Genomic DNA, 17,117 nt, shown 5'->3' on the forward strand with positions numbered 1-17,117 from the left:
AAAGGAGAAACTGAGCATTAGGAGGATATTGCGACCCACATTAGGTAATGTTGTCAAAAATAATCAATAAATAATAAAATGTATTACCAGGTATTCATCACAATCATTTCATGGAAATGTATCACCAACAAAGTACTGTACAATAAGATGTTGCTATTTTGCTTTGCTCAAGACTTTTGTAGGAAATATAACTGCTGTTTGAACAAAGTTCAGAACATAACACTCTGAAAAAGATCATGCATGATGATTCACTTTTGAAATATACAGATGCTCAGACAAACATCGACTTACGTTTATGTCTGTAACTAAGACAGCGTTAGACTGCGTGGTGTTGCTGAGCTAAAACACAATACATCGGTATAATGTGAATTATATATGAGCAGTATTTCAACTTGCAAATATTTTTTTTCTCTCATATTTGATACCCAGTGATACAATCGGTGTAAACTCTGTGAATACAAGAAATATCGGATTGAACAAACTAAAATGAAACGTAATAATGTACAACGATAAAAAATGATAAATGAGTTCAACAAATGTACAAAAATAAAGATATGAAGACATGAAAGAAATGCGTATATTTTAGATTCTCGGCAATCTCCATTCATGAGATGCAGCTCATTAATATATTCCAAGAATTAACAGGAGATGAGTTGTGTCAATACATTTCATATCACTGCTGTTGTTTTATTATTGTTTCGGTTCTTCATCTTCTGCTTCTGTATATGCTCCCCGTGCTACTGGGCATTTAGATACACTACGTATATTGGAACATCCTAAATAAATAGTGACGTAACTGGCGGCATGAGGCAATGTTTAGAGAGAGCAGTGGACAGATAAGAGGGTGTCAGCACAGGATGAAACACATATGGCATGTCAAACCCCCAAAGTCACAGAATTACAAACATTGTTGTAATTTCTATTTGTAAACATTGAGGTATCATAGTGATGCCAATGTATTGCCCAGTGACTCAAATAAGTCACAAAAATGTACTTTCACATTCAAACTTGCCACCAGTCTCCTGTATGGGATGGGGAAAGGTCAAAGTGAGTGGGTGGATGAGGGGGAGAACGGGGGGTCGGAGAGACGTGAGTAAGAGATGAGTCAACAGCCGTCCACTATAAGATGTCCTGATGGAGCCTAACAGTGGCACAGCACAGACTTCCAGCCAAGGTAAGGTCAACTCAGGCTTCAACTCTTCCACCTTCGTTTCACTGTCACGTTTGGTCTTTCATTACTTACCAGTGCGTCTGTTTGTTTAATGACTGACAGCTTTTAGAAGTACAGTATGTTTGAATTTTGGATATATTTGTAAAAGATGCATATTTCTATAAGAGGGACAGTTGTCACCGTTGTTTTTAGAGAACTCCTTGTTGCTTATAGATTAGGTCTCGTAGCTAAAGGCTTTAATGAGCTCATAGCCCTCCGTCTACTCTACTCAGAACATGTAGCGGAGGTTTAGAAAACGGGGGTTTGACAATAATAGTTATAGCCAAGAGCAGTGATCTTTGTACTTGCTACACAGTCAGGAAATCACAGGTTTCGATCACAAATATTTGCTGCCATAATCAAACATAGAGTAATTACTGGAAGGGAGCATTTGTGTATGTGTAGTATGATTACATACAGATAGGCCTGCTGTCTTAGCAATGTTGAAACAAGTGAGAAATAAATACACATTAAAGAGAAGAACATCATTTTTCTCCTAGGAATACCAGTGATCTTCTGAACTTGGTACATCCAGAGAAAAAACATGGACTACACTTTGGCCCTCCTGTTTTCTGTGCTGCACGTTTTAAGTGTGTGCTCGGCTGCTCCTCTGCCAGTGGAAGTAGTGAAGATGAAATCAAAAGTGAAATGGATGGCCGAACAGCTGGTGGTGAGACTGAACAAAGACTTCCAGGTAATATATATGGTTTCTGTTTGTGGGGAACGCAAATCTGAAGTGTTTACAAAAGTTGGGTGTATTTTTTGGGACTGAATCGTGATATCTCTCTCTCTCTCTAATGCTGCAGGTCCCCGCTGGTCTGCCTCTCAGTCCGCCTGCTGATGATTTGGAAGGACCGTCCTCCGTCGTGACGGCCTTGGAGGGCTACAACAGCCTGATATGCGACACCCTGAACGGGGTCGCTCAGGTCAAGTTTGACATCTCTTCGCTCACCGGTTACCTCGATCAGTGGAGGCAGGGCCACTGCAGTGAGCAGCGGCCGAAGCCCTCAGTGCCGGGGCCGCTGCAAGAGCTACAGAGTCGAAAGGAGTTTATTCACACGGTGAGCATCGAGGCGCTCATGAGGGTGAAGGAGTACCTCAGTCTGCTGCTGAAAAATCTGGATAATCTTGAGACTTGCTGAAAGACAGACAGTAGGACCAATATCTGTAAATTGACGACCTTATTTGTCAGGTCTGCATCAGGGATGTCTGACTTCCCACCTGGCCACGTTGAACATTTGCAAGGTCTTTTGAAGGAAAGGTATTCTTGAACATGCACTTATTTATATAAATTTGTATTTATTTAAATAGTATATTCAGAAATATATATATTTTGTAACATTTTGTAATATTTGCAGCTTAAGTGTAGTTTCTGCAGGATTGATATGACAACTGATCTATGCTTCGCACACAACGCGTTTGTATGACACTACACTAACGGTGCTCTCAGTAGTAAACATGGACCTATAATACAGCCAAAGGAAACGTCACAATTAGTGATTTAATCCCTGAAAACTAGGCTGAAACTTGCCAAGAATACCAGCTGTGTTTGCATGAGAACCACAAGGACAGGAAGGGCAAAGGGTAACTTCCATTTCGGTGCAATACCATCCACTCCTCCGAAAATGGATATTTATATTTGAAGATGACATTTTGATATTTTGTCTTTTTTCTATTGGATTACAACTGAATAAATCTTTAACAGACATATATTGTGATATGAAGGTTTGTCAGCGTTGTATAATAAGTGAATAAAAGAGATCAGAATGAACATAGACCAGGTTCAAATTCTAGGTCATAAGTGGGTGTTCATCTCATTCAAGGTTGATGAGTGGGAAGTGTTTATCAGGAACTATCGGCTTATGATTAACTCCCTTTTAAGACTAGCATCACAAACTGTAAATGTAACTGTTATAATGAACTGTCACTTCTGTGAATCCAATAAATACAGAATACATTTCTTTACAGACAATAGAACACCAATTCATGTCTTTTTAATATAATTTCATAAAAGGCCAAGTACAAGAATTATTCGGTTTTGTTTTAGTCGTAAAAAACATGGATGAGCACGGATTACAGAAAAGCAAGAAGAGGATGAAGGAAGTTAGGGCACAGTACAGTTTCACACATGAAGCGTCATATACTGTACAATTAGCCCCAAAACGACTTTATGAGAACCACTGTACTTATTTTAAAACCTCAGGAGGCCAATTGTAGAGGAGTTCTGTTGTGGTAGCCTTAAACACTTAAGATCCAAACACATAGTCTCTCTCTCTTAAACAAACAAACAAACAAACAAACAAACACACAGCATTAACTACAAACACGCACTGCATTAACTATCAAACCACTTGTTTCTTTTGACATTGGTGCTGTTGTCACTGTTGCCCATCAGTTTCTTCTTGTACTGCTCCACCAGGCTGTCAAAACGGTCCCCGCCCCCTCTCTTGAAATTCTTCTTTGTGGCTTTAACCTTCAGGAACAACAAACAACAACACAGCCATGAGGCGTTAACAGAACAACTCTGATAAAGTGTCACCAAATTTGCATGCATTTGCTTCAAAACCTGAAAGAAAATAGAGCTGCTGGCCGAGATCGGTGTCCAAAGTAAGATGAGTGACGAAAGATTAACTTTAACAAGCAAAAACACAATACCAGAAAAAAACTGTCCTCCTGCAAAGCACTCGTTTTATTTTCTGCTGCTTTTGTTCCCCAAACTGTTCTGTGTTTGCTTGTTAGCTTAACTAGCTTCCACCAGAAGCCAGTAGCCAACAGTCTGTACAGATAAAGGTCTATAAAATACTAGCACGTACTAAAACAGTGCTACCCAGACTTGTTTCTGGGAGTCCACTTTTGAAAAATGTCAAACCATTGCGATCGGATTCCCAATAGGCCTCATCTATAAATCCTGAGAAGAGCAAATCTGTGCCTGAATAAGTGTTCCTGACCATTTTTACTGCCATTTCCACGTCACTTTCTATTACTATAAACACGTAAACAAGCCATTTCAAAGAGATGTACGTTTGATCAATCACAACTTGGTTTCATGCACGGGTTATTGAAAACATACACCTTAAATGCTTTTCAAATGAGACCAGATAAATGCTTTCAGGCAGAATTTATCGGTCCTCGTTCTGTTCCTCTCATCGGTACGGCTGAACGAATTTACACAAGCCACAGTGTACGGATACATGTTAAAAGGATGGAAGAAATTCTGAAAATGTATCTGGCGACTCTGATAAAATGTCCTTGGAGCCACCTGTGGGTCCGACCCAGTCTTTGGGAATGACTGTTGTAAAACAATATTACGACGATTTCACTTGGCAGCAAAGCATTCAGTTTCATACAGACTAAACTGTTGGAAAACATGAACTGGGTGCACCATTTGTTTTTCTTTGAGATAAAGTGATGCATGATTTTAAACATTGTTACAGCTTTCTTTCCTTTAAGGATTGGCTTGATTTGGTTTTCGTAAGTTTATTTTCAAGTAGGAGCTTTTTATTGGTGCTGAAATGTATCTCGAGGTTGACTAAGGAGTTATAACATGAGAAGTGACAAAGACATTGTTTACAGTACTTTCTGATAAACCGGTGCGTCAGCAGCTTTTCTTCATTGTAAGATGTGAATATGACCAAAGACTGCAAATAAGCATATACAACAACATTGTTATGAACCTGGTTGGGGCGCTGTGTGGGCTTTTCCATCTGTTGTCGTTGACGGTCCTTCCTGTTGGATCCAGGTTTCGCTTTCTTGGGAGGCGGAGCCTGTTGCTTTCCCTTGTCACGCATTCTGTTAAGGATATGAGATTATGATATGTTTACCCAATGTTTTACATGACCGTTAAAGACCTTTTTTAGACAGAAATTGATTACAGCCGGTTCTTGCACCTCATTTTCTGATTGCTCCAATATTATCAATATGTTTTTCTTTTACACATAATCTCAAAATGTACGCGTTGTGAATTTCTGCTGTCTTCATTTATCTGCTTAAGCACTGAGTGGCACACGGTGCATTGTAAGCAGGAGGCTAGTACAGGTAAAAAGAAGTGTACCTGATCTTAGGCCCCCGATGGGAGGGAAAGTTTAGAGTCATCTTTCGCTTCTTTCCGTTCTGCAGATCGACGTGCTCGACCTCGGGGTTGCTCTGGAAGCCTAAATGGCGTCCCTCTTGCTTTTGGGTTTGAACAGGAGCTGATGACGAGAAGATCAAATAATGTGAAGAAGTAAAGAGATGTAAATGTTAAGAGCAAAAGTAAAAAGGACACAGCTGAGTTTAACTCGGTGTGAAGCGTAATATGGCTTCTCTGTATCTGTGCTGTGGCAAACCAGAGCTCATCTGCATTAAACTCTCAAACTTCCTGTGTTCTTTCATTTGGGAAAAGGCAAAAAGAATGGAAAAACTGAAATATTATTTTCACACCTCTCTCGTTTCGTGTCCGCTCTGATGAGGACTGGGCTTCATTTACACCTTTCCTCGGTCCTTTTCCATCTCCGGCTGTCTGAGGCTGAGGTCCTCTTTTAAAAGCCAGATTTTGTTCCTGCAAAGATATCCACAGAGGGCTATTTTACATTTAGAAGAAGAAAAAAGAATCTGTCAGTTTGAACAAAGACTCTAAAGTGTAACTATCACACAAGTTGGTACAAACGCACCTTGTTTTTTTGTTGACGCATTTCTTTCATTTTGAGTTTCCTTGAATCCTCCAGGGAGAACTCAACAATAGGTCTCTGCAGGATGAAATAAATAAATAATCACCACAATGTGAAGTCTAAAAAGGTAAATAAATACAGTGGCAACAAAGCAAAAGCAAGACATGTTGATAAGGATTTCAACACTTGGTGTACTCTGTAAAAATGTACCTTGTGTGAGCCGAAGATGTCGGGGTTGTTGTTCAGGTAACGAAGTGTGCTGAGAGCATGTTCATGGGTCTGGAACTGGACAAAGCCGTAACCTAACGACTGTCCCATCACCTGACCCTTCTCTGGCCTCTTGTCATACATCACCCGGCACTAAAAGGAGAAACAGGAGGCACACGCACACAAACAAACACACACACGCGCACAGACACAGTGTGAATAAGAATGACAACACCCCCCCCTGCTGGGCACACAGACACAGTGTTCTATGACAGCCAACATTCATAAATACTCACACAGAACTATGTTTTTACAAAGCTGCACATGAATGATACCGGCTATAATAACACTGCTACATTTCATGAAGTGTCTACCAGAATGCCGTATTGTCTCACCTCTGTGATGCGGACTCCCTTGCCTCCTTTTACTGCTTGGAGGCAGAGGACCTTTAGTTTCTTATTGTCCACTGACTTGGGCAGGTTATGGACGCACAGGCGAGTCTTTGACACAAACACATTTATGCCCCGAAGCTTGGTCCTCTTTATTTCTTCAAACTAAAAGGAAATAGACGACACCAAATATATGCGTCAACATAGAAGGAATTTGACAGATTGTACCTGTGAGATAAACAAGTATGCATGACATTCACTCCGCAAGTAAGAAGCGTCTTGAATGGTAAAGGAAAACGTGAACTCACTCTGGTTCTTTTGGTCATGTCTGCTTCAGGTACACCCTCTGCAGCTTTGGTTCCGGCCCGGATCACTGGGTGTGGAGGTCAGAAGAGAATACCATGCATTATAAAAACAGCAAAGAAATGCGACAACGAAACCTATTTCAATACACAAGACAGACATCGCTTCCCGAAGTCTTTGATATTGACAGTGAATCAAGTAACCGTATATGGTGAAAGGGTTATTGGTAGAGCTGAGCGACAACGCTGGCAAAGAAGAAGAAGAAGAAGAATGAAATGGGTTTACTCACATCCCTCTCTGGCCAGATACAGGTTCCTGGTGCCCGTTTCCACTTTCACCTTGTCCACTTTCAGCTTGGAAGCATCGTCTCTACTCACTGCTGCCACGATCAACAGCTTCCTGCCGTCTAGACGGATGCCACCGTTCTGCATCAAATGTTACAACGAGGCAGCATTAAAACACGGACGATGCTGTGTCATAAAAAGGCAGATTCAGGGAATATTTCTTGTTAATTATTCAGAATGCATTACCCCTGCCTCATCCTGTGCTGCTAATAAGCATTTGTCGGCAGCCTCTTTCGTCTTGAACTGAACAAATGCACAACCTGGTAGGACGACAAACCCAAAATAGGTTAACGAACCTGTTCTCTCAAACAACAAAGAGAAGAGAGGTCATTCAAGCACAGCTGACTGACCTTTTGAATGTCCCGTGTCTGCGTGGATAACAATCTTGATGTAGTGAGTCTCTCCGTACTTCAGCAGAACTTCCTCGAGACTGTCTTCCTCCGTGTCAAAGGAGAGGTTCCTAAAGCAGCCGGGAGTATGATGAACAAAGATGGGGATAACATGTTGAGTTGCGTGGATAATTTGAGGAAGAAAAGAATGGAGCAAAGCACGGTAAACGAAAGGCGGTTTAAGATGAAGAAGTGAAAAGATTTGTAAACCTGATGAAAATTGTTCTGCCCTCTTTCACATCTGACGGGAGAAGTTTGTTTGAGGCTTTCTTTTTAGCTAGAGAGGAAAGTAGCAGACGAGCACCGTCAAAACAACATTCATATGAAGATCTTCATTTACATGAAAAACATGAGCAGGGAACTGATACCTAATTTATCTTCTTCTGTGTCATCATCTTCATCCTCATCCTCCTCCTCCTCATCGTTTGAGTCAAGGCTACTCTTATCGTCGTCACTGACGTCGTCCTCTTCCTGGGACACAGCATCGTCCTCTTGCTCTTCTTCTTCTTCTTCTTCTTCCTCCTCCTCCTCCTCCTCCTCACTGTCTTGTTCCTCGCTAGCATCATCATCATCATCATCATCTGATTGGGATTCTTCCACCTGCTTCACAGACGGTTTGGAAGGGACTCTGAGGAAACATTTCAAAACAAAATGAACCGGTAAAGTGAACCCGTCTCTAACACCTGGAGTCTCACTAACGCAGGAGTAAAACATTCAGGTTCATACTTTTTCTTTTCAGGTGCTGCTTGTGGCTTTTCTTCGTCCTCGTCTTCAGTGGCACTCTTTGTGTCTGACTTTTTTGTAGTTGCTTCTGTAATCTTATTTCCTACTTTAAAAACAAAACAGTGGTAATCATTACTATATCATAAAATGATACGCATTTGTCTTGCAGATGAAAAATGTGGAACAGTACCTGCACTGGGTGGCGGCTGTGTGGCGATGTACTTGTCCTTCGGCACAGCCCAGTCAATTGCTACCTGCCGACCTGTGAATCAAACAATGACATTGAAAATGCAGTCACATGACACAAACTCTCAAAGTAAGTGTCTCACTCGCTCACCTTTGATCTCCTTGAGGTTCAGAGCAGTAAGCGCTCTCCCTGCCTCAGACACATTTTTGAAAAGGACAAATGCAAATCCGCGCATCTTTCCGTCTACAGAAACATAAGAATGTAACCAGTCAACGTGTTGTTTGGCTTGTTTGTGCATCCAGTGGGGATTAAAAAAACAAAAAATGTTTACCTGGTTTGAGGGCAATTTTGGCCTCAAGAACTGTTCCAAACTTGGATAAAATTTGTTTCAGGTCATCTTCTGAGCACTGTAACACAGCGTCATATGTTACAGGTTAACCAGCAGATGTGCAACTGAAGTTCAGATAATGAATCGTCGGTTGAAGCCAATCACAAGCATTCAGTGCACTGTACCTTAAAACTCAGGTTTCTTATGATGAGTCGAGCTTTCAGACTGTTTTTCCTGAAGCCTTTGTTTTTCTGCTCGTTTTCTTTTGGTGCAGCAGCAACAACAACAGCAGCAGCAGCAGCAGCAGGCGGCGCTTCAGGTGCTTAATGGAAGACACGAACAAGGTTATCACGTAGACAAGGCGTGGGAGCTCTCCCAGTTGCTCGTTTTTTTTTTTGGACATGCATTTATACACACCTGTTTTCCTTTTTTCTTTATCGCTAATTTTCCTCTTCGCTACCGCCACAGAGAGCTTTTGTCCTTCGTATTCCTTTACCTCTTTCAATGCTCGCTGTGCATCTTCCTCCATGGAATATGTGACATAGCCAAATCCCCGACATTTTTCTGTGCCTGGTTTATAAATAAAAATTGGTGGTTAATGTTTCCGTTGTACTGCAACTATTTAGTAATGTGTCTTTATAAATACAGGCCCAAACAGGTAAGTCAACGTATCTCCAGTTGGAGTAAACGTTCTCGTTAAATTATTAAGTAAAGAATGAATGACAGTGACAACATCACCTTTCTCGCTGACCACGAAGCATTGCTTTACCGGACCAATGTCAGAGAATATTTGCTCTAGCCCTTCGTTTGAAGCCGAAGCTGGCAGGGAGCTAACGAATAAGGTCCGTGCAGGCATGGCTTTCCGCTGCATGGCTAACGTTACCTGTTAGCGCGCTAAGTACAGCCTTTCTGACTCAGTTATAACTCACACACGGATGTCTGTACGTCAATTGGATGTTAATATCTAAACATTCGATATTACAAGAATCGGCTGGATGAATACATGCTACAGAACTGTTAAACTGAAACACCAACAGCTAGCGGCTTAGATCGCATGTTTACATATGTGCGCAGCCATCTTGGAATCTAAACGGAAATGGTCTCGAGCCGAAGCTTCTCGCGGTTCACGCCGCCTACCGGCCCGGAGGTTCACACGTGTCCTTCTTCTTCTTCTTTTCACTTTATTGGCGGACTTCAAACCAACGTTTACGGTGCATGGCGCTACTTACTGTACCGGAGTGTGTAACATCATGACTTTATGACAATTGTCATTTAAACACAATGATATTTTTATTATAACTAAATAAAATAATTTAAAAAAGACTTTGTCCCCTAGTATCCATTCTTTTTAAAATGTAGTATTATTTACTGTCCAAAAACAACCAAATATCCACTTCCTCCCTTGAACACTGTCTTTTAAGTTGTTCTCTACTTACCCGCCATATTTTCCATAGTTGTGTTACCATTTCTTGTTTTTCCTGTGTACATTTCTTGCATGATATAAAGATATGTTTAACTTTATGAAACTCATGACATAAATCACAAAAGATATGTTTGATGTTTTCCTCTGATAGAAGCATGCTGTTACGGTTGCTATGTCTAATTCTCAATCTGCTTATTATTTACTCTTTCCGTTTTGAACATCCCTACTCGGTTAAGTTTACAAGTTGCGATCCCATGTTTTTACTCTGATTCATGTATGTACATAGCTAGTAGCTTAAACACCAAAGGCAAATTGCAGATTCTGCAAACTAACCACAAAATTTAGGTAGGTGTAGGTACAAGGAAAAGGACACATTATATACATTAATTTATTTTTAAAATAAAATGAAAAATACAAAAAGTTGACAAAGAATTTTTACTACACAAATAAGAAATGTTAAAATGTTCAAGTTACAAGACACATTCTTACAATATTATAGGCACACGGTCAATAACAGACAGCTCAGACATTTTATTCATTTGTAAAAGGTTAGAATAATTCTAACTCGTCACTTACTGCTTTGGTAGTTTGGGAAAGCATCGTCACTTATACAGGTTTACCACTGAGGCTATGCCGTCTCTGTCAAAAGGCCATGTGGTGTTTTGTTCAGTACTGTCAACACCCACCAACATGGTTTTTGGTGTGGAAAAATACATTCTTCAAAGCAGTGGCACAACATTTGTGTATTTATGAGGTTATAGCAGTGACAAAATTATGTTTTGTGCATGCACGAAGGCTTCTGGAAACAACTATCGAAGAGAAGGTTCCATAAATCACGTTACTGACCCATGAATGTGATCACTGTCACAGTAAACAACTGCACACCTTTAAAGTGCAACTACCTCAAAGCAGCAATTTACTATGGTTACTTTGGGAGATAAGAGCACACTCAATCAGTAACGTTTAAGGTAAATATGTTGCAACAATTCATAAACACAACACAGTGTCCGTGAAATAAAGAGCAAACAAGGACATGTCAGAGTGTCCTTGCAAAGACACACCCACAGAAACAGCAATTGCACAATCCTTCATTGTATGCTATTCTGTACAATTCACATCATGGAGCTGATGTAGTTGATATTGAGATCCAGAAAAGTCAAAACATTACCTCCTACGGTCTATTCCTAACCACTTTTCCTTAAAGATGTGAAGGAGAATTCATGAGTTAGGCAAAGACCACCGTGGTGCTTCGAGAATCGGACTCCACTTTCACCAAGCTACGTAATTATGATGCGCCGGCAGATGTCACTGACGTAGGTCTGCCATGACGAAACTACAACGAAGAAGGACTACAAAAAAAGCATGTTGAAAACATGACCCCCATGAAATCTACTGTTCTAGTGCAAGCAGGCTATTTAAAGAGCTTCTTTTGTGAGAGGCTGCTTCACTCGAGGTGTGTGAAGGAGAGAAACCGGAGCTCCTGCATTCCTTCCTGCTGCGGTCAGTCATACAACTCAAAAATATATAGAATTATAATACACTCAAAATATTTTTAAACCGATGTGTGTTCGACTCAGTTAGTTGAAATAAAATCTCATGACTTTACCGGTCGGAAAATGTGAAACATAAAATTGAATCGAATATGCATTCTGATAATCGCAACACATCGTACGCTGCTAAATATTTGAGATGAAACAAAGAAAACAAGCAAAGTCAAGCTAATATGGTTTGTGTTGTACTGAAATCATCTCACATCTTGGCCTTCAGCGGGGTGAAGCGGAGTGACTGGAGGAACGTGTCCAGGGTGGTCAGATACTCTTGCTGGTGCCTCTTTAGGTGACCCGCATGTGTCGAGTCCTCCCACTTCTTTGCCGTGACGTCTATCCCACGCTTCCGCCAGTGATCAATCAACTCCTCCGCGGCTCGTGCTTCGCTCAATGCGTCGTTGTCGCAAAAGAAGAACAGTGCAGGAGCAGTGATGGGAGTGCTCCAAAAAGCATCAATGCTCGCGTTAAAGTAGTCCACCGTCTGGCGTCTGAACAGGTCAAAGTATAACAGGCTTACTTTTTTTACCACCGTCTCCCATCGTGGAAATACAGTCTTAGCTAGACCTGGGCAGAGAGGAGAAACACACTATTAATTCCCACTAAACAGCCTTCACTCCTACTCAATGTGTAAATAAAATGAATGGATACTAATGAAATGAAATTGAATGTCTTAAATCAAGTCATTACTGAACTGACCTGTGGCCATTGTCTCCACCGAGCCCACCACAAGGCTATCGTAGACTTGGCCTTTGATCCTCTGTGTGAGCGCCTGGTATTTCTGTGTGTCATGGGACATGTGCACCACCAGCTGAGCAAATGTGTAGCCACCAATAGAGAAGGCATGGACAACCAGTGGGCGGGACACAAAGCGTTCACTATGGAGCAACTCCAGCAAACGCTTTCCATGATCGAGACCCCAGCGAGGCCACAGGAACTCTTGCACCTTGAGTTAAAGAAAACAGTCGGGTTTAGGCAGTCTCAGTTCAGGGCCCATGTTTTTATGGACTACTTGAAAAGGTCAGCAATCACAGAGGTTAGACATCCTCGTCTCTGTCCTTTCATTGATGACTGATCATAAAAGTGGTAATGTAAAAAAGATAGTTGCTGCGTAACGACCTGATATCCAACCAGGACTTTGACGTTCTTCTCCAGACATAAACTTCTGTAAATGAATGAGCTCCGATATATATACCCTTTGACATTGATTGCATGAATAAATAAATAAAATGGCGTGTCTAACAGCTCCTTCAGGCTCGGCAGGAGACGAAGAAAAACTTAGGGTTTGTTGAAGAAAACCTGCAAGCGAGCAGGAGAGGTTCACATGCATGCAACTATGAATAGAGCCTTAAGTTCAAGAGGTTTACCAGATCTTGATCTAGCTTAACACACAAGCAACAGCCAAGTTAAATACTGGCTCTCCAGCATGTTTACACCAACAGCTAATAGCTTACCTATGAAGTTAGATTCATTTCAGCTGGAACAAGGAGTTATATTTGGTTGTGATAAGAGCACCGAATGAGTTTAGTATCAGCTTTTTGCATAATCTAGTAAATCTCTTGGTCACTGATTTACGATATGCTTTGGCCTTACCTCACTCGCCACTACAAGCACATCATAGCCGGTGCGGAAGTAGATGTCACAGTATTTAGCCACAGCCCGAGGATGTGCACCCAACCAGGGCAGCATGAGCATGAAGGGTTTATGGTCTTCAGGGGCTTTGGTCTGACATCCTGAGACTGCAGGTGCCAATTCATTCACGTAGAAAGTTACATTCTTACTGAGGCGATGGGCAGTGATGCCTCTGCTCAGGACTGCCCTGCCCAACACGGTAGCTGCTGCCAGGCTCCCCATGAGATGAAATGTGACGCGCTCTGAGAGGGAAAAAAAAGAGAGGAAACAAAGAGGAAAACGTTTTGAGTTCAGGACGTCAGTGAAGGTCTCATGACACATGGAGCTGTTAAACCTGTCAATCATCCTAGCTACCTGTGGAGATGGCTGGGGGTGGGAGTGTGTGGTGGGATGTTTTGGAGTTATGAACTGTGAGGATACTTTGTTGAGCATGTCATGTGGCCCGTGTAGCAATCTTGTCTGTTGTTGTTGTCCACGGGCCAAAGTTATGTCCACTAATAAAGTCCAACAAGCAAGATAACAGTAGCTTTCCTTATCGAGGGTCGCCACAATAATAGCACGACCTGTTATAAACACAATAACACATTAACACATTAACATATTAACAACAAAAGCTCCGAAGTCGCTATTTAACATCAGTTAGCAAAACAACTGAGATTAACGTTAGCTTTTAGTTCCAATAAATTAACCTTTCACGACAATAATGTACTAACATCATTTACATTTATAAGACCTAAACACGACTTAGCCAAGTTAGCTGGTTAACTTAAGTTTACGTCAACGTGACAACAGTTTGTGACTTTATCCCGTCTGCTGGCTAATTCACTAACCTGGGTTTATGTGCGTGCGTGCCAGAGATGCTGATACAACGTTGGTTAATGTTTAGAGTTCCACCGCATATCACCCGCAGTTTGATGACACCTCGCTCTGCTCTACGCCCTACGTGATCAGTCTTTTATTCATTTTAAATGATCCCACCCTGTCCTGTGCTGCACGCTTGTCGCTTCCCAGCTCCACCTCTCCGACTTCTTCATCTGATGGTGTCTTCAGTTGGCTGTCGGTCGCAGCTTCAGCCGACTGCTGCCCTCCTTCGGGCATAACCAAACAAACCAAACAAACTCAAAAGAGGACGGTCCAGTTTAACCAGTATATAGACCGATCCCTACTCTCTGGCGTGAGCTCTATAAAGCATTTATAAGCCACGTGTTGTTCTTCGGGTTTACGTATCCATCCAAAATAGTACTCACCGACGAAAATAAAAGGAGAGTTAAAGAGCGACCACAATAACTAGTTGTCTTGTCTAACAGAAAATCACCGAGAACCTATGGTGAAAAAAGGATAAATATAAAGCTATGTTATAGAGGCCAGTCTTGATATTTGTTTGTCCTGGTCACTCAAGACTTCAGTATTCCTAATCCTAAACTGTCTATAAAATAGTCCTAAAAAGCCCAACATCTTATATTTAAGTAGAGTATATTACTTATAGTTTACATTTTTAATTTAATGAAAAATGTGTCATATCGCAGTATGAATGGTATTGTGTAGTATAGAGTGTTGAGTGAGTTTCAGTGTCATAGTTGTTAAAGTCTTATTGTATTAATCCGCTATAAACCAGCTCAAGTGGTCACGGTTCCACAGGACCAAATGCAGATGGACACGGGGAGCAGAAGGATGATACACGGTGATTGTATTAAAGATAATATCCAAAACGAAACTTACACAGCAGGGGAGTCCAAAGATGAGGAATGAGAAACTGAAAATCCAACAGGCAAACCAGAACGGGCAAAACGAGACAAAACCGGACCAGGTAATGTGCACAAGCAATACCAACAGGAAGCATCGCAGACGAACCACCAGAGACTCAGGAACACAGGGTTTAAACACACTGAGAGGTGTAGGTGATAGACTCAGGAGGACTCAATCAGGGGCGGGGCTGACAATTACAAAGGTAGGAAGTGAAATGAACACGGGACACCAACTTAACCAAAGCCATCACTTGTAGCACTGAGGCAAAGATTAAATGTTTGATTCCTTTCTTTCAGTGTTGCAGTAGCTTTAATTTCCCAATATTCATATGAGTTTCCTTCCTCAAAATTATTTCCCAAATCATTAATGTGTATTTGTGACTGTGGTTGTGATTGTGTCTGTGTGTTTATGGAGCTAAATCCAGGTCAAAAGTTTTGCTCATTTGAAAAAAGAAATGTGAACCTGAAAGACAAGCGTCATTGACCCATTTGGCCACAAGAGGGAGTTTACCTTGAAGTGAGCGATTCTGTCAGAAGTAAACTAATGCAGGAAACATACATATGTTTTATTTATCACCCCAGGTAGAGAGATGTTTTCCCGTTTCTTTTTGAAAATACTTTTTTCTGAATTTATAAATCCATTGTGCAATGAAATTCGTTAGCAAAGCCGTTCATTCACCCAGGTTTAGTCTGCTGGTGTAGTTGCCATGGCAACACCTGCCAACTGATGTTAGTCTATTAGCTTAGTTTAATAAAAGCCAGTAGCCATACTATTACAATTCGGCATTTTTTTGCAATCACGTAAATATGGTGTATATAAAGTGTTGAATCATTATTCTCGCGGTGCCCACGTTACCTGAAGGGAACTTGGTTGAGGACGGTCCTCGGCCTTCTATGTTATGCTGTCACTCATTATGACACGCCCCTCTCAGTTGATGCCACGCCCCCCCCCCCCCCCCGCCCCCCCCACGCTAGATCGGGGTCAAAAGTCTGAACTGAAAATAACGATCTGAAAGTGAAAAAAAAGATCTAAAATCTGAAAAATATAAGACCTTAAATATCAAAATATTTATGAAAGTGACAAATTAAAAAATAAAATGTATCCTATTCAAAAAAATTCCAGAACTGAATCAAAATTATATTCAACCCAAAACAACTTTTCATTCACTTGTTTTTATTTTGAATACGTTGCTGTATTTTTCAATGTTCAAGACCACAACTTGAACTTTCAGGTTCAAATGATCAAAACTTTTGACCTGGATTTAGCTCCATATTTAACCCTGAAAAAGAATAAACGTACATAAAATCTGTACATTTGGAATAACATTTACAAATGCACAAAAATTAGAAATGTTGAAGAGGAAGTGTAACACACTGTGATTAAATAATCAAATCAGCCAGACCTAAATCATCAGTCCAGCAAAAGATAAAAGGGACAAAGCTTAACGGTCAAATCAAATAGAGGGCTTTCTCTCCTCACATATACACAACATATTACTTTATCTTATCCATCACTTTTTATCCTCTTCTTCTTTGCTTGTGCAGCTTTGTTCCCGTGTCTTGTCCTGACTCTCCACATTCCCAGCTGGACCCTAATCTCTGCTGACTTTGTCTTGTTGTAGGATGACTTGTCTAAACAGAAACCAGTTGCCCACTGAATTAGGATAGCAAGTGTGAGGCGGCAATAATTTGGCCATGTCCCTCACTGAGCTCATGTGTTTGGCCTGTCATTGTTCCTATCCAGTCCCTTTAGTTATGGCTGGGTTGGTGCTTTCCTGTGTCCTCATCAGACAGCGGGTTGATCACACCCCTTGGGAAGTTCCTATCTTCATCACTGACTTTCTATCTAAATGATCTACCAAAGCCCTCACTGCCTTTCAATTCTTTTTAATCTGAGTCCCACTGTTGTGAGTAGAGGCGTTTTCATCCTGCAAGCAGAACTTTTTGCAGAGGCAAAATTAAACTTTGGATCATAATGCTGCTGTAGCGAACAAATATATAATTATTATTAATAAAGTATTTATCTATATCTATCTATCTATCTATC

The 17,117-nt window shown here is 41.0% G+C and overlaps 3 protein-coding genes across 7 annotated transcripts; 1 reads left to right on the plus strand and 2 right to left on the minus strand.

Moving 5' to 3' along the window:
- Window positions 1–1,754: 1,754 nt before the first annotated feature.
- On the plus strand, window positions 1,755–2,352 carry LOC306699120 (leptin-like; the record flags this gene model as incomplete). Its single annotated transcript, XM_079163634.1, has 2 exons — window positions 1,755–1,904; window positions 2,017–2,352. The coding sequence occupies 2 exons, from the start codon at window positions 1,755–1,757 to the stop codon at window positions 2,350–2,352; spliced, it is 486 nt and encodes a 161-aa protein (XP_079019760.1).
- An 842-nt stretch (window positions 2,353–3,194) lies between these two features.
- Window positions 3,195–9,763, minus strand: rbm28 (RNA binding motif protein 28). 2 transcript variants are annotated; one of them, XM_079162568.1, is made up of 20 exons: window positions 9,465–9,763; window positions 9,144–9,296; window positions 8,912–9,048; window positions 8,730–8,805; window positions 8,549–8,641; window positions 8,402–8,473; window positions 8,215–8,314; window positions 7,857–8,116; window positions 7,699–7,765; window positions 7,450–7,559; window positions 7,286–7,359; window positions 7,045–7,180; window positions 6,761–6,825; window positions 6,459–6,617; window positions 6,067–6,216; window positions 5,860–5,934; window positions 5,630–5,747; window positions 5,262–5,400; window positions 4,885–4,999; window positions 3,195–3,683 (listed from the first exon to the last, which is right to left on the minus strand). In XM_079162568.1, the coding sequence occupies exons 1-20, from the start codon at window positions 9,595–9,597 to the stop codon at window positions 3,546–3,548; spliced, it is 2,370 nt and encodes a 789-aa protein (XP_079018694.1). In that variant the 5' UTR covers window positions 9,598–9,763; the 3' UTR covers window positions 3,195–3,545. The 2 variants fall into 2 exon arrangements, with proteins under 2 accessions (XP_079018694.1, XP_079018693.1); XM_079162567.1 differs by having other exon boundaries at window positions 8,215–8,317.
- Window positions 9,764–10,523: 760 nt separating this feature from the next.
- Window positions 10,524–15,182, minus strand: LOC306698662 (transmembrane protein 53-A). 4 transcript variants are annotated; one of them, XM_079163091.1, is made up of 5 exons: window positions 15,045–15,182; window positions 13,680–13,888; window positions 13,287–13,567; window positions 12,393–12,639; window positions 10,524–12,260 (listed from the first exon to the last, which is right to left on the minus strand). In XM_079163091.1, the coding sequence occupies exons 3-5, from the start codon at window positions 13,545–13,547 to the stop codon at window positions 11,899–11,901; spliced, it is 870 nt and encodes a 289-aa protein (XP_079019217.1). In that variant the 5' UTR covers window positions 13,548–13,567; window positions 13,680–13,888; window positions 15,045–15,182; the 3' UTR covers window positions 10,524–11,898. The 4 variants fall into 4 exon arrangements, with proteins under 4 accessions (XP_079019217.1, XP_079019215.1, XP_079019216.1 ...); XM_079163089.1 differs by lacking the exon at window positions 15,045–15,182 and adding an exon at window positions 14,156–15,026; XM_079163090.1 differs by lacking the exon at window positions 13,680–13,888.
- Between the last annotated feature and the right edge of the window lie 1,935 nt (window positions 15,183–17,117).

This window comes from Pholis gunnellus, assembly GCF_910591455.1.
Source record: "Pholis gunnellus genome assembly, chromosome: 7".
Taxonomy (NCBI): domain Eukaryota; kingdom Metazoa; phylum Chordata; class Actinopteri; order Perciformes; family Pholidae; genus Pholis; species Pholis gunnellus.

Bases quoted from the DNA above. Each gene is read 5' to 3' on its own strand.
- rbm28 (XM_079162567.1), bottom strand. From the start codon at position 9,597: ATGCAGCGGAAAGCCATGCCTGCACGGACCTTATTCGTTAGCTCCCTG. The intron at 8,806-8,911 runs GTACAGTGCACT...GCTGTGTTACAG, and splicing joins TAAGAAACCTGAGTTTTAAG to TGCTCAGAAGATGACCTGAA. The intron at 5,935-6,066 runs GTACATTTTTAC...TTCATCCTGCAG, and splicing joins ACATCTTCGGCTCACACAAG to AGACCTATTGTTGAGTTCTC.
- LOC306698662 (XM_079163090.1), bottom strand. From the start codon at position 13,547: ATGGGGAGCCTGGCAGCAGCTACCGTGTTGGGCAGGGCAGTCCTGAGC. The intron at 12,640-13,286 runs GTAAGGCCAAAG...CTTTAACTCAAG, and splicing joins TGCTTGTAGTGGCGAGTGAG to GTGCAAGAGTTCCTGTGGCC. The intron at 12,261-12,392 runs GTCAGTTCAGTA...CTCTCTGCCCAG, and splicing joins GGTGGAGACAATGGCCACAG to GTCTAGCTAAGACTGTATTT.